The sequence below is a fragment of the Diorhabda sublineata genome, chromosome 3 (assembly GCF_026230105.1).
Source record: "Diorhabda sublineata isolate icDioSubl1.1 chromosome 3, icDioSubl1.1, whole genome shotgun sequence".
NCBI classification, from domain to species: domain Eukaryota; kingdom Metazoa; phylum Arthropoda; class Insecta; order Coleoptera; family Chrysomelidae; genus Diorhabda; species Diorhabda sublineata.
In genome coordinates, this window is record NC_079476.1 from 27,771,278 (window position 1) to 27,784,905 (window position 13,628).

General features: G+C 30.9%; 1 protein-coding gene and 1 non-coding gene across 2 annotated transcripts; both read left to right on the forward strand.

Annotated features, from left to right (window-relative positions):
* The first annotated feature begins 1,496 nt into the window (after window positions 1-1,496).
* Trnag-gcc (transfer RNA glycine (anticodon GCC)) lies at window positions 1,497-1,567 on the forward strand. The gene has a single exon. It is a non-coding gene; the product is annotated as a tRNA-Gly (tRNA).
* Window positions 1,568-10,287: 8,720 nt separating this feature from the next.
* LOC130441853 (cytochrome b5-like) lies at window positions 10,288-12,519 on the forward strand. Its single transcript, XM_056775668.1, has one exon. The coding sequence runs from the start codon at window positions 11,960-11,962 to the stop codon at window positions 12,353-12,355; it is 396 nt and encodes a 131-aa protein (XP_056631646.1). The 5' UTR covers window positions 10,288-11,959; the 3' UTR covers window positions 12,356-12,519.
* Window positions 12,520-13,628: the final 1,109 nt, after the last annotated feature.

Genomic DNA, 13,628 nt, shown 5'->3' on the forward strand with positions numbered 1-13,628 from the left:
TGGCTGGGACATGTATGGAGAGCAGGAGAGGAAACAGTAGCGTACTCAATATTAGATTGGAACCCTGGAAGTGCCAGAAGAAGAGGAAGACCAAAGTCTACATGGTGGCAAGAGGTAAAAGACGACCTTAAGAGAATTGGGATGTGGAACTGGCAAGAAAAAACGAAAGATAGACGAGCCTGGCAGGATATGTGCCCACAAGATATAAACAGAAGAGAATGGGGACTGATCTACCCCGAAACAAAGAAAAAAAAAGATCTAGAAAGCTCGTAAGAGCGGCGTTACCCCATCTGGGGTGTTTAGCCACCATATATATCGAAACTATTGAACTATAATAAAAAATTATCAATTTCATTATATGAAAGTGATAAAATTATATCATCTACATACTTTTTATTGAAGAATAAATTGAAGGGTGAAACAGATATTACAAAGTCCAAGATATAATCCACTATATAATTTGCTAATATAGGGGATATTGAAGACCTCATTGGTGTTCCTAAAATCCCTTGGTAATTTTCATTGTTATAAGAGAAATATGTATTGTTAAAAATGAATGTTATTAATTCTAATAGAGTTTTTTATTAAGTTTGCAATTTTTACTTATATCGCTCCATTTATGTTGTAGAGAGTAGAGTTGTACATTACTAAATAGGGTTATTACATCCAATCCTAACAATACATAATTCAGTGGTAATATCATATTATTAAAAGTTTCTTTGATTTTGAAGGAGTCTTTTATATAATAATCATTGTGATAATCATAAGATTTAGTCAAAATTTCAGTTAACCAATTTGTAAGGGGTACGATGGGTTTGAGTTTTTGGTAAACAGTAGAATTTAGTAGAAATATCGTTATAGTTTGTTAATTTCTTCTGGGTTTCTTTGTTAATTTATTTTTTGTTAAATGGTCATACCATCTGACTGTGTTGGATTTGGACGTCACAGAACCCAACAAATCTGTCGTGATAAAAAATATGAGAACATAAAAAAGTTGAAATTCAATTGTGTGAGAATCGATGATTCCTATGAAGGAAATAGAAAACGAAGAGAACTGTTATTCTCTATTGTAAACAAGAAGAAAAAAGATATTATTATATGGTAAAAAGATAAGAAAAAAATGAGGTAGTAGCTGTTTATGTAAATTGTCGCACTTGCAAATGTCTTAGAATGCTACAAGCTGAGTAAAGAACAGAGACGTATGACATTTCAGTTTCATTCTTATTATTTTATAAATAAAAATTGATATTTCTAGACAACTGTGTAAAATAATATAACTTTTCATGAGAAATATGTGTGAATCCATTATAAAGAGAAAAAGTTACAGCATTATGAGTAATTTTTTATTTCAGTGTATGAATAAGTTCTTCTGTTTTATATTCAAAAATTTTTGAGGACCTATTGTTAGAATTTTTAAAAATTAGTATTGAAACTCTCATTTAAAATCTGTTGAAATAATTGTATAAATTTTTTTATTTTCATATGCAATATGTATAGCATCGGTGGTTCAGTGGTAGAATGCTCGCCTGCCACGCGGGCGGCCCGGGTTCGATTCCCGGCCGATGCAATTTTTTTAAATACTTTTTTCCTTCATAATGGTGTACTTACTTTAGTACACACAGTTTATAAACTTCTAAGAAACTAACAAGTCGTTTTGTTGAATCTTAATATATTTCTGTATTTTATATAAAATTTTGATGATATTTTGTGTCATTTTTTCAATGGAAATTTTATTGTTACAAACTTAAAGGATGTTTTGAACTACTAATACTATGGAGGAAGGTGAAGAAACCCAACTAGTCCATAATTGATCCTTAACCTCTTGAATTTCCTTTTCAACAAGCGCAGGGCATTCGTATTTAATCGCTACCAATTTTATCTCTGTGTAGACTGTAAAAAGGTGAATCCATTGTTAGACATAGACGCAGAAAATTATTTTAATGTTTAAAAAGCTCCAGACTGCACTATGAATAATCAAATGCTTACAACCATATATTCCGAGGTCTGTAGGTCTGTGGGTATAACAATTACACAACATAAAAAAATACAGAAAATCAAGAAGTGTAAAAAGTGATAGGAAAGGGCAGCAGGAGCCATAAAAGCAGTGTTCAAAAATGTGAATTGTTCGTAAAGTGTTTCATATCTAATTTTAGTATTATTTTATTTTTTTTGAAAAGCTTTACTTATAAATTGAGTTTATAATACCCTTAAATCTAAAGTATTTTAGGTAAATATTTTTTCGCACCATATAGTTGTCAACTTTTGTAAAGCATTTATACAGATTGTAAAACTTAAACCCTTCGTTTGTAACCATTATTTGATAGCTTTACTACCCTTGTTTTTCCAGGTAAAGAATACATTTTAGAAAATGGTCATTCGATCTAACTTTCTTTTATCTAACCACCACCTTTTTTTAGACAGTTCTAAGTCAGTCTTCATCAACCAACCGCGGCTCTTTAAACGAACATATCGTTCAAGTATTCAATACCGTTTTAATTAAAATTCTAATTATTAAACTATCAACTCAATATTAATTTATTTAGTTAAGAACCAATAAAAAAAATAACGTTATACATACGATCAACCATCGATTACCCATGTGTTAAGGGTATAACGATGACTGAGACACGTCTCCCGTATGAATCATCACAGAATAACGAAAAAGATATTAAGAGCGAGGAAAGGGAGAAAGAGAAAAATAGGAAAACTTGAGAAAGAAATAGATAGAAAACGCAAAATAAACGTCAAAAATAGCTGAAATTCTAGTGAGAGTATCTCAACCTATACATTAATATATTTTCCAACTTATATTGATAAGTGCTCACATCTTTAGGTTGAGTTCGAAAAGTTTTTAGACAATCCTCATACTAATGTGGCGTATCGTTTTATTGAAACTTTAATTTCATACAATTGTTAGTAAAAAACTCTTTTTAATTTGAATTTTTTGTTGTTCTAGCTTTCAATGGCAACAGGGACAAATTTTAAATAAATAACTATTAATATTTTTTTACAGCTTTTCCATTCTCTCTTTTAAACCACGACAATGTTTACAATTAACAAGACTACTAGTCGTATTTCTTATCATTGTACCTTAAAGAACGTTATTTTTTTTCAAATTATAATTAACTTTGTAGACGTTTGTGTGTATTGCGACGTCCTTCGTACAATGAAACGAAAACAAAAACTGAGTGTTAATTTTCTAGAAATCGATTTTGGCTAGCAATTATTTGTTTTCATGTGATATAGACGAGTCAAAACAACGTAAATATGATAAAAATCCTGATAAAAATCAGTAAACATATTATATCTTTACTAATAAATAAAAAAAAGGAATTGATACCAAAATAATTATAGATATACTTTATATATTCTTACTTGAAGGACTACCTTATATATAATATTTATTTACTTGATTTTAGGTCTCTTCTGTTTTAAAATTAGTTTTATTTGATAATTTTTAAAAGAAAGATAAATTCAAGAACATTTAGATGCATTAATATATCAAAAGGTCTAAGAAATAAGAAATTAAAGATATTTATTTACTTGTGTATATGTCTTCCAATTTATCTTATGGTATATCTACAAAATAATTATTGAAATATCAAACAATTGATGCAAAAACTATTTATTTATTTGAAAAACGTAAGGACCTTCTATTATTAATGAAATTCTTCACTTTCGGTTCTTGTAGTTGGTCAGGTAAAAATAGTATCAAAATTTTTTGAATTCGTCAGGAATAAATTGGGTTATTCTTTGTATGTCATTAATTTTTACTCATTTATGGGTGTTTTATTAACATTTGCTGGATTTTATGGTATTTTTGAGTTTGTAGAAGGTTTTTGAAGCAAAAATGGAACTTTGACGAAACTATCGATAAATTTGGAACATGTCAAGTAACTTTTATGACTTCAACTATATTAAAAGCTTCTGTAAAGCAAATTCTTGAATGTTGTTGCCTTATTTAAAGATTTACAGCTTTTCTAGAAACATCGCTGCCATGAGTTTTTGAAATCAACTGTGTTGTTAAGTTTATGATGCCAAAATAATAGAAACGAATATCCAGGCACTGGAAAGTATTGATGGATTTTATCGGAACGAATCATTGCAACGAAAATTAGTAAAAATCTTATGGGGGTGTTATTCATATTTTGTCTTCCGCTTGCAACGCTAAAAACGTGTGAATCTTTCACATATTTTTAATAGTTTTCCACTACACACTTCATCCGGGCCTCGCTTAGCTTCACCCTCATTGTAAGTGTAGAATTCAGCTGAATTTGTCTTTATGTCTTGGACCAATAACAAGTAAAGCCATAGTTCTCTTAAATAAAACATCTCTTAAACTGGGGTCTTAGGATCGGCAGATTTCGCATATAATCAAATACGATGGCTTCTACATTTTTTTTTTCTTGACACAAAACCCAAATTTCTTTTTGTTTATTATAAAACTATTTAGCTCGTTTAAAATGTATAATTTTTCTGCAATCGCCACTTTTTTCGCATTTTCATTGAAAAAAAAATGGTCTTTTTATTTTTGCTTGGACTTCTTCGCACGATGAGCAAACGTCAATTTATTAAAATATTTTTTGTAGTAGTTGATAGGGGGGTATTTTTTCCAATAACGCTCACGCATTATTTTGACGTCTAGGCTCGCTTTTAAATATTGCTGCTGTGATGAAATTGTTTTAGGGAAATTACCAGATATGTTCCTCAATACGTTTGGTAAAATAGTAACTCGATTACAATGTTTCTCTCGTTTATCTTCAAGTAGTTTTCCCTCCAATTTAAGTGAGTAGAATAGCTTTACTTTTTATAGCATATAAAATAGAGAAAGCGTGATGGCCTTCTTAAATTTTTTCATTTCTTTTCATAGCAAAATACGTAAAGGTACTGTTACGTTTTTTTAGCCTTTCCTGTTTTGAGCGACGGCCAGTAACCTTTGAGTATTCAATGAGACTCATCAAATTTTTGTCTTGTTCATTTTACGATCTTCTATTGTAAACTAATTTAAATAACTGATGTTCTTTTTAGTACTAAACTGTTGAGTGAATTTTTTTTTCAAACACAGTCACTTTTACTGTTGGATTTGACTGAAACCAACCTCCCAGTACTTGCACTTACATAAGATTTACCAAGTAGACTCTGTGTCTTCTGCTTTTCTTTTTTGTACAACACCTCTTGTCTTCTTCAGATTCATTATGAAATGGGTCGTTACAGCTACTTTCACTAGTCATATTCAAACCAACAATGAAATAAACAGTTTTTTATGTTAGTAATCTCCACAACATTGTTAAGCTAATGTCTCGAATATAATTAAAATAGCAAGTTATCAATATTTTTATATAAATTAACCAAACCAAAATTATACAACTCAGTCTGACTTCAGTCCTAATTTCGTTATATTGTTAATTGTGTATATTTTTATAAAAGCCGTAGTTGATAAAAGTTTTTATTAAAAAGTGATTTTTCAAGAGATTATTCATATTTCGTATTAGAAATTTTGATATTCTCGACCTAACTGCTTCCGTCATAACCCTCAAGATATGGTAATCCAATTGTTTAATTCGTTTCATTTATCTTAATCCAACAACTTTCCGTCAGTATTCAAGTGAAATTATTAATCTAATAATTAATGGAAAAAGTTTTAGATAATGAACGTCGCGTCTTATCGTCCAAAAAAAGTATTTTCCCGTACACTCACATAGTAATTGAATGATATTCAATGATATTTGCGGTTATAATATAGAAATTATCACAATGTGGTATTCACACCATTACCAGTACGTAGCAAACGTATCTACATAGAAATTATTTTGTTGCTGTTGTTCATTTTAATTGCTACGGGGTTCTTTTTATATTTGCTTTGTTGGCAAATATCGCAAATATTTATGAAAGTTTGTATTTAATTTTTCATGTAAGACTTATCCCTCTGTGGTTCGTTTTATCTTACAAACAAAATTTTTATTTTAGGCGTAAATGGTGGGTATTGTGGGTATTTCAAAAGTGAGGTTGTGTGTTTTATTACTGTGTATAGTATCTTTATCATCATCATGATTGTCGTTTTCAACAATTTCAAATTCTTCGTTGTCTGATTTTTAGGCTTGATGTTTATAGGTAGGATATTTACATTTATGCCTACCTGTTCTTTTGTAGATATTGCCTGTGTTGTTGTTTGTTAAAGATATCAGGAATTGGTATATTTCTGTGTATTGGTCAATTGTATTAATTTTATGTTTTATTGTATTTGTCTGCGTATTCTGTAATTAAATTAATTACTTCAGTTTTTACTTCTAAATTATGCAAATTCCAAATTTGGCTAATAAGTTTCATAAAATGATTTTATTCTAATTGTTGGATAAATTGTCTATCCAATTTTTCTACGGTGATTGGTTCATGAAAATCTAAAGTTACCCAATCTGTTGCTGCTTGGATATATTTCCTCAAGGTAGATTTTGTACCGTTCCTGGTATTAGAACTCGTTGGCCTTATCTCTTTGAAATGAATTACGTATAGAAACAGACATTGGCGTGAAAGGAATTATTTGGAAAATTGTTTGGAGTTGTTCATTATGACTTTGAGTGTAGAAGGTATTTCTATTATTAAAATTATCTCGATTATTGAAATTATTCCTACTGCTAAAGTTATTATTTGGTTATTGTTTATTTACATTGTTAGTTGTAGTATCAAAATAGTACCAAAACATATTGTAAGGCTTGGTTTAGAGAGTCAGGCTTCGTACACCGTATTGCTTTTCCAAGAGGCTCTCTGAGACCTGACAAGAAGGTTTTCAAAGCTAAATTGTTATACACTCCTTTAACAATTTATTATGATATGTTGTTTCATATAACTCAACGTAACTGCATATGAAGGTTGTACCTAAGTAATGTTCCAATTTGAATGTTTACAAGTAGTTTAGCATTACCACGAAGTTAAGAAATTAAGGAATAGATAATGATTTGGTTGTTCTCTATTATAAAAATTGTTAATAAGTTATTCGCATACAGTACAGACCTATAGAGTTCATTAGGGTTACCGTCGAACTGTGGTTCAAAGTTAAAATACTTTAAAATCTGTCATTTATAATTATATTAGAATTCAATATTCGGTTTTTTAATCTTTTATTGAATCTAGAACAGCTTTTTTCCTCTAGTGAAGAAAGATCTATTAAGTTATCGAAGTCAAAATCACTGAATGAATCGATAGACTTGTAATGACAAAGTGAATTGAAAATTACTCATAAAAATATTACGAATTTGAATATTTGCATATCCGAACTATATAGGTGAACAGTATCTATTCTTGGATGTGCACTCCTTGCAAGGATAAGCGCAATGTTTGTCTCAACTTTTAACGCTAGACGTTGTGAAAATTCGTAGCAGTTTTCTATGGATCAGATCCTCGATTTTTTGCTACTGCTACTGTTACGTTCGATACGCGACAACTCCACTCTGACTGCACTAGTTAAATAACTCATTTCATATATTTGAAAAAATAAAATTTATTAAGAAAAAAGATATAAATAAATAAATGGGTACAATAATCTGACTAGCGTATTCGACGAATATCGAACTATTAAGAACCCAGTATCCGTGTATAAGCATCTTAATACTAAATCCTATCTCACAATAACTATTAATAATTATAAAATTGGTAGATAAAGGACATTTATGGTCGATATTTTGAATCATTTAACTACATTAACGTTTATCCTCCCTTCAGAAGTGGTGATATCATTCCTGTGATGCTCTAGCTTTTTCAACATAATAGTTTCAATTTATCCTCTAAAAATAAAAGTTTACGTATTCGATAACGTCCTCGTCTGATGAAAACCTCTGACCAGTGAAGCTTTAAGGTTAGCAAACATGGAAAAGTTGTTGGAGGGCTGATTTTGCTAATACGGTGGGTAGTCAACCAATTCGTAGTGTAATTCATGAATTTTAGTCATGGTGATCATTGGAGTGTTAGAAGGTGCGTCCTGATGAATAAGCATTTTCTTGTTGATAAAATGGGGTCGTTTTGCTTCTCTGAAGCTAGTTGTGATCATGACTATACCAAAATTCGGTCGTCATCATTTTTCCGGTTGATGAAAAGATCTTTACATTTTCCGGAGCAGATTCGCTTTTTGAAATCCAGTGCTTTGACTGTTTTTTAGTTTCAAAAGTATAGTATATATCCAGGTTATAAAGTGACGTAAAAAATCCGACTCATTTTATTTAAACCGCGTTAATAAGGCCTAGAAAATGTTCATTTGAATGCTCTTTTGTACCAAAGTGAGAAATTATTGTACCTAACGAGCGAATACCGTACGCAATAGGTACAACTGTAAAAAGAAATGATGAAGATAATATAGAGTCCGAAATAACATTTTTAATTCAGAAAATTAAAATTGAACAAATAAATAATAAAAAAATGGAAAAAGACTTATGTAATTAGTGCGACTTGTGGAGCTGGTGTTTATGATTTACAAGAGACTCTATGTCTGGGTTGAAAGCTTTAAACGCAGATCACTTTCCACACAATATAAACCATAAATAAACCAATGTAGAGAATGCTGTCTCATAAAAATATGTAGTTGAAAACCCCATCAGCTCTTTTAAGGTTATGTTCGAAGGAACTGGACACTCCTCCCTGGCCTTTATCCAAAATAGAATTAAGCTCAAGTTCTTAAATGTTGACTTCAGAGCAAAATCACATGATAGTTCTGTAAGGGAGTCTTCTTCAGCTGTACTTTGCTCAGGAAATCATTATCAAACGGATTTCTTATCCAGAGAAGCTCATCTTGTATTTTTGGAAAATATCTCCTAAAACAAGAACTATCGTTTTGTAAATATCAGTTGGTAAAAATGGTATTATTCCTAAAAAATCAGTACTAATTACCTGAGACTGGTGGCCAATACTCGAAGATGTTCCTTTAATGCAGATGTAATTTCTTCGCTAATCTTGAGTCCATATGTTTCTAAAAAATCATTAGAAAAATATCAAAAGCTCTTTTCCACTTTGTTGGCCAATCTTTGTATAGAGACATTAAAAAATCGCTTACCCTGTTGTTTTTGCCAAAAAGATTTGCAAAAGACATGTTTTCTTATATGCTTTCATTAAATTCAAAACTAACAAAGGCTAAGGAATTGGCCTGGCCAGCAACTTCCAGCTGAAGTTAAAAGTACTCACTTTGTTTTAAAATTTTAACCACTAACTGTTTACTGCATGACATTTCATCTATTCTTCTTTTTACAGTTTTATTAGAATGCGGAATTTGACCGATTTTTTTTATTCCTTTTCAATAAATAAATCTTCAGATATTATTTGAGCTGATGGTAAAATAAAATTCTCCCGTACAGAGTGAGCTGTTCCATTTTTAGCTATCAATAAGAACAGTCGATGCAATGATGCAATTGAAGCTTGTCTATTTTGCTCCCCAGAAATTGATGTTTTTATTACTGATTTTGACTTTAAGACTTTTGCATATTCCATATGTTTTACTGTCAAATGCCTTTCCAATTTTGAAGGTATCATAATTTTATTAGCAAGTAGTCGTATTTCAAAACATATAGCACACTCAGGCAGCGGGTCGTCCTTTGTGCCAGTACATACAAACCGATATTTCAAATAAACAGCGTTGTACTTACGGCTCGGTTTTATCTTCTTAGGGATGTTTGTTTTTCCGCCACTATTTGGCCTACTAGAAGTAGTTAATTCAAATTTAGTAACTTCACTATCACTGTCATTTTTAGATTCACTATACAGAATGTTAGCACTGAACGTGGTAGGAACGTCAACACTTGTAGCCGATATTAGCCGTTTACTCCATGATCCAGTTTTTATAGTGAAATTATTATTAATATCACTAATATTATTAATATTATTATTATGTGAAAGACTTATGCAGTACTCAGCTTAGAGCTGGTATTATTTACCTATCCGGGATACAAAGTAGCAAAAGCCTTTGTTCGGACTAAGTGACCTGCAATTAATTCGGACTTCAAAAGTTACTTCACTCTTTTTTGTATTGATACTGGGTTATAGCTTTTGACTGCTTGTGGTCCAATAACTTAGCTTGTTGACATCCTAGTTGTTTGTAGGTATATCTATATCAGTGGAGAATCGATGTGTTATATCGAGAAGGTGATTGATTTGACGCTCATTTGCTGCGTATAGTTTGTTATCGCCCATGAAGAGAAGATGGGAAATATGGTACAGTACGAGTTTCTGTTAATACAATATTGAATACGTACTTTGTATAATATGAGTACGGTAGATAGGGGATAGGTTTATTCTCCTATGAATGGGTATTTCGAAAGTATTTAGGGGGTTTGGATCGATTTGCAGATGTAGCTTTGTTCGTCATTCTTTCATCGTTGTTAAAAGGAAGCTTACAATATTTGGGTGGATTTTGTGAATCTGGAAGACTTCCACAAGCTAGTAATGAGATATACTATCAAATGCTTTCTTGTAATCTACGAAAACAGTGTGTATATTCTGGTGAACTTTCTTTGCTTGTTGAAGTATCAGAGAATCCACAACAATTTTTTATTTTCACCGTTGGTGATCTCTTTCGCAACCTTTATTATTATTATTTTATTATTAAAAACCTTGATACTATTTCTTACTTTCTCGTATATGATTTGGGAAATATATAAATAAGTATCAGGTATTAAAATTGGTCATAAAACTTTTATTTATCATTATCTTCTTCTTTATTGTCAATTCAGATTTTTCCTTGTTAAAACTGATATTTTTTGACGTGTTTTGTTGATTTTTTCTTTGTTTAACCACTGATTTCCATGTTCGGGTTGCTCAGGTAAATACATTTTTCAACGCAAGTTACAATGCGTCTAATAAATCGATAATCTTTAGGCAGTGCAAGGAGCTGTTTACACACATGATTTCCAAATTCCAAATTTTCACTATTAAAACGATTAAACCTGCCACAGCTGCTTCAAACTTTTGCTTTCCAATAATGTCTTAACCACGAATTTAGGTTTACCTGTAACCTCGTTAACTCATTCATAACCTTAAAGGCCTCGATTAAAGTAAAATGCAGCCACAGCGATGAACGCTCAAATATGGTCCTACCAAGCGTACATGTGTGCAATTCAAATTTTATTGATACACATACGTGATACTTTTTTGAAGATATGAAATTTAGTCCAATATTTTTATTATTAAATACGATTAACGAAAAAGCCTGTTTTAAATCAGTATAATGACATCCATGTTTTATGTTTGACCAAGGCTGGTGTAAACTGTAAAGGATGATAATTTAACCTTCCGTGACCTACACGGGATTTAATAAAGTTAAAGGAACTGAAAATCTCTATTTTTCAATGTCTGCGCCTATCCTTCGAACCCCCATGTAGCTGGAATAACAGCATTACCAAATCGTTTAGTAACATTGATTTGGTGGTAGCTTCGCAGCAAAGACTGGTCACTCACTTTATTTTTCTCATTGCTTAATCATGCAGGATATATGTAGTAATTGAAGGAAGTTTATGGGTGATTTGGGAATGGGTTTGTTTGACTAGCACTTGGGAAGCCACAAAGACAGCCCACGGATTCCGAGAGATTCTTGTAAGCGCATACAAGGCTTGTGGAACCGTCAAAGAAGATGCCCAGATATGTAGCAAGATATTCGAAATTCAACAAGAGAGAAGATCGAAAGACCAAGTACGACTGCAACGATGTGGAGTACAAATATCCTTAAGCACATTTATTTTTTTATGAAAATTGTAGTTAAAATAGAAATAGATGCGCAAGTAATTGCTGCTATAAAAATTCATTCATGTTATATTTTGATAACACCTCGTAATTTATCGATAAATTTTATTGTTGATGAAATACCATCGGAAATCCCTGATAATACGTTAACTTAATAATAAAATACTACTTCCCAATAAACATGATTGTCGTATCATCTTTAGTTGCTTGTTAGTTGGTCGATTTGATATTTTATTTATATTTTACAATGAATGACAACGCTAAAGTCAAATTCTACACTTTAGAAGAGATTTCGAAGCACGATGGAAAACAAGACGCTCGAACATGGATAATAATAAGAGACGTTGTTTACGATGTAACAAATTATTTAGACAATCATCCCGGCGGTGGAGAATTGATAACAGAATGGGCGGGTAAAGATGGCACGAAAGACTTTGATGACTTTGGACATTCATTGGACGCAAAAAAAGAATTGAAAAAACTTAAAATCGGTGAAGTGGTAGAAGAAGAAAGGAAAAATAAAAATAAAAAGGATGACAATAAGCAATTAGTGAAACAGAAGAATGAGAAAGTGGTAGTTACTCTAGATAATGTTCCTGAGAAAAATTGTATTTCTATATTAACGTGCGGCATATTAACTTAGTTTAAAATTATCTGATTATATTTATTTTTAGGCATTTTAGAAAATATATGATTGTGTATGTATATTTTTTTACATATTTAAGGTGAGAAACTAAATATACAAAAGATTCTTATACACATCTACCACCCATTCCTAGCAAAAATGGACCTATTCAAATAAAACTCAGTGAATAAATTAAATATAATAATGATTTGATGCTGATTGATTACGCCTCACCTTGTGTTTATTTTTTCCCTTTTTTGGAAAAATTTCGATTCAATAAATATTCTTTATTAATTAACTAATAGCTTTTAAATTTTGAACAAATTTTGTGCTGCTTTTAGATTCCGTACTAAGAACGTGTATGTTATTTGGATGTTAGGACTAGTAAGGACGATTAGAGAAAGAAGTTATAAAAAGGAGAATATGAAAAAAATTATAATGACGGCAAGCTATAGAAAATGAAAATGTAAATTTGAGGAAATAATGACGTATGAATGGTTGCCTAGCCAATAGGTTCGGTTCACGGATATTTACTGTTCTGTTTCGAGTATAAAAGTTTAAATCGTTTTTTTCTTTATTATAAGATCATATTGGTTTATACAACTCCAGTAGGTTTTGTTTAGTTCTATTGGACGGATGTTTTGAGAAAATTTCAAGAAAATACTAATACCGGTATTGAATTAAAACCTTATGACCATTATGGAAATTTATATGAACATCTATCAAGATATAATCTGCTATCACTCTTGTGTGAGGTTATCCGGCTGATCAGTGAACTTTTCGACTGACCAATGTACTCTTTGTTACAATTTGAACAAGACATTTCATATACTATGCTAGGCAATTTATTGATTGTTTTGATTGAGTGTTTTATCTTTTACTTTAGTAAAAATAGATTGAATATTAAGTGTTTGACTGTATGCAAATTTAATATTGTGTTGTCTAAAGATTCCAGAAAGTTTAGGAGTAACTGATTTTATATATGGTAAAGGTGTATAAATCTATGGAATAGAAATGTTAGGAATGAAATGAAAAGGATATGAGTTTTCATAAAAAAGTTTGTGAAGTATTTTAATGTTTTTTTCATGAAAAGTTGAATGAGAAATTTTTAGGAGTACATACATTCTAAAATTTGTAGCAGTAGGGGAGTATATACTTTCGTATTGTCTGCAGTAGAGTCCTGATATAACTTTTATTCGACTACCATTGAGAGAGCGAGACCGACCTAGATAAGAGCTAGAAGTTGGTACACATCTTTTTTTCTGATTAATTTCGATTCTAATAACTGGAG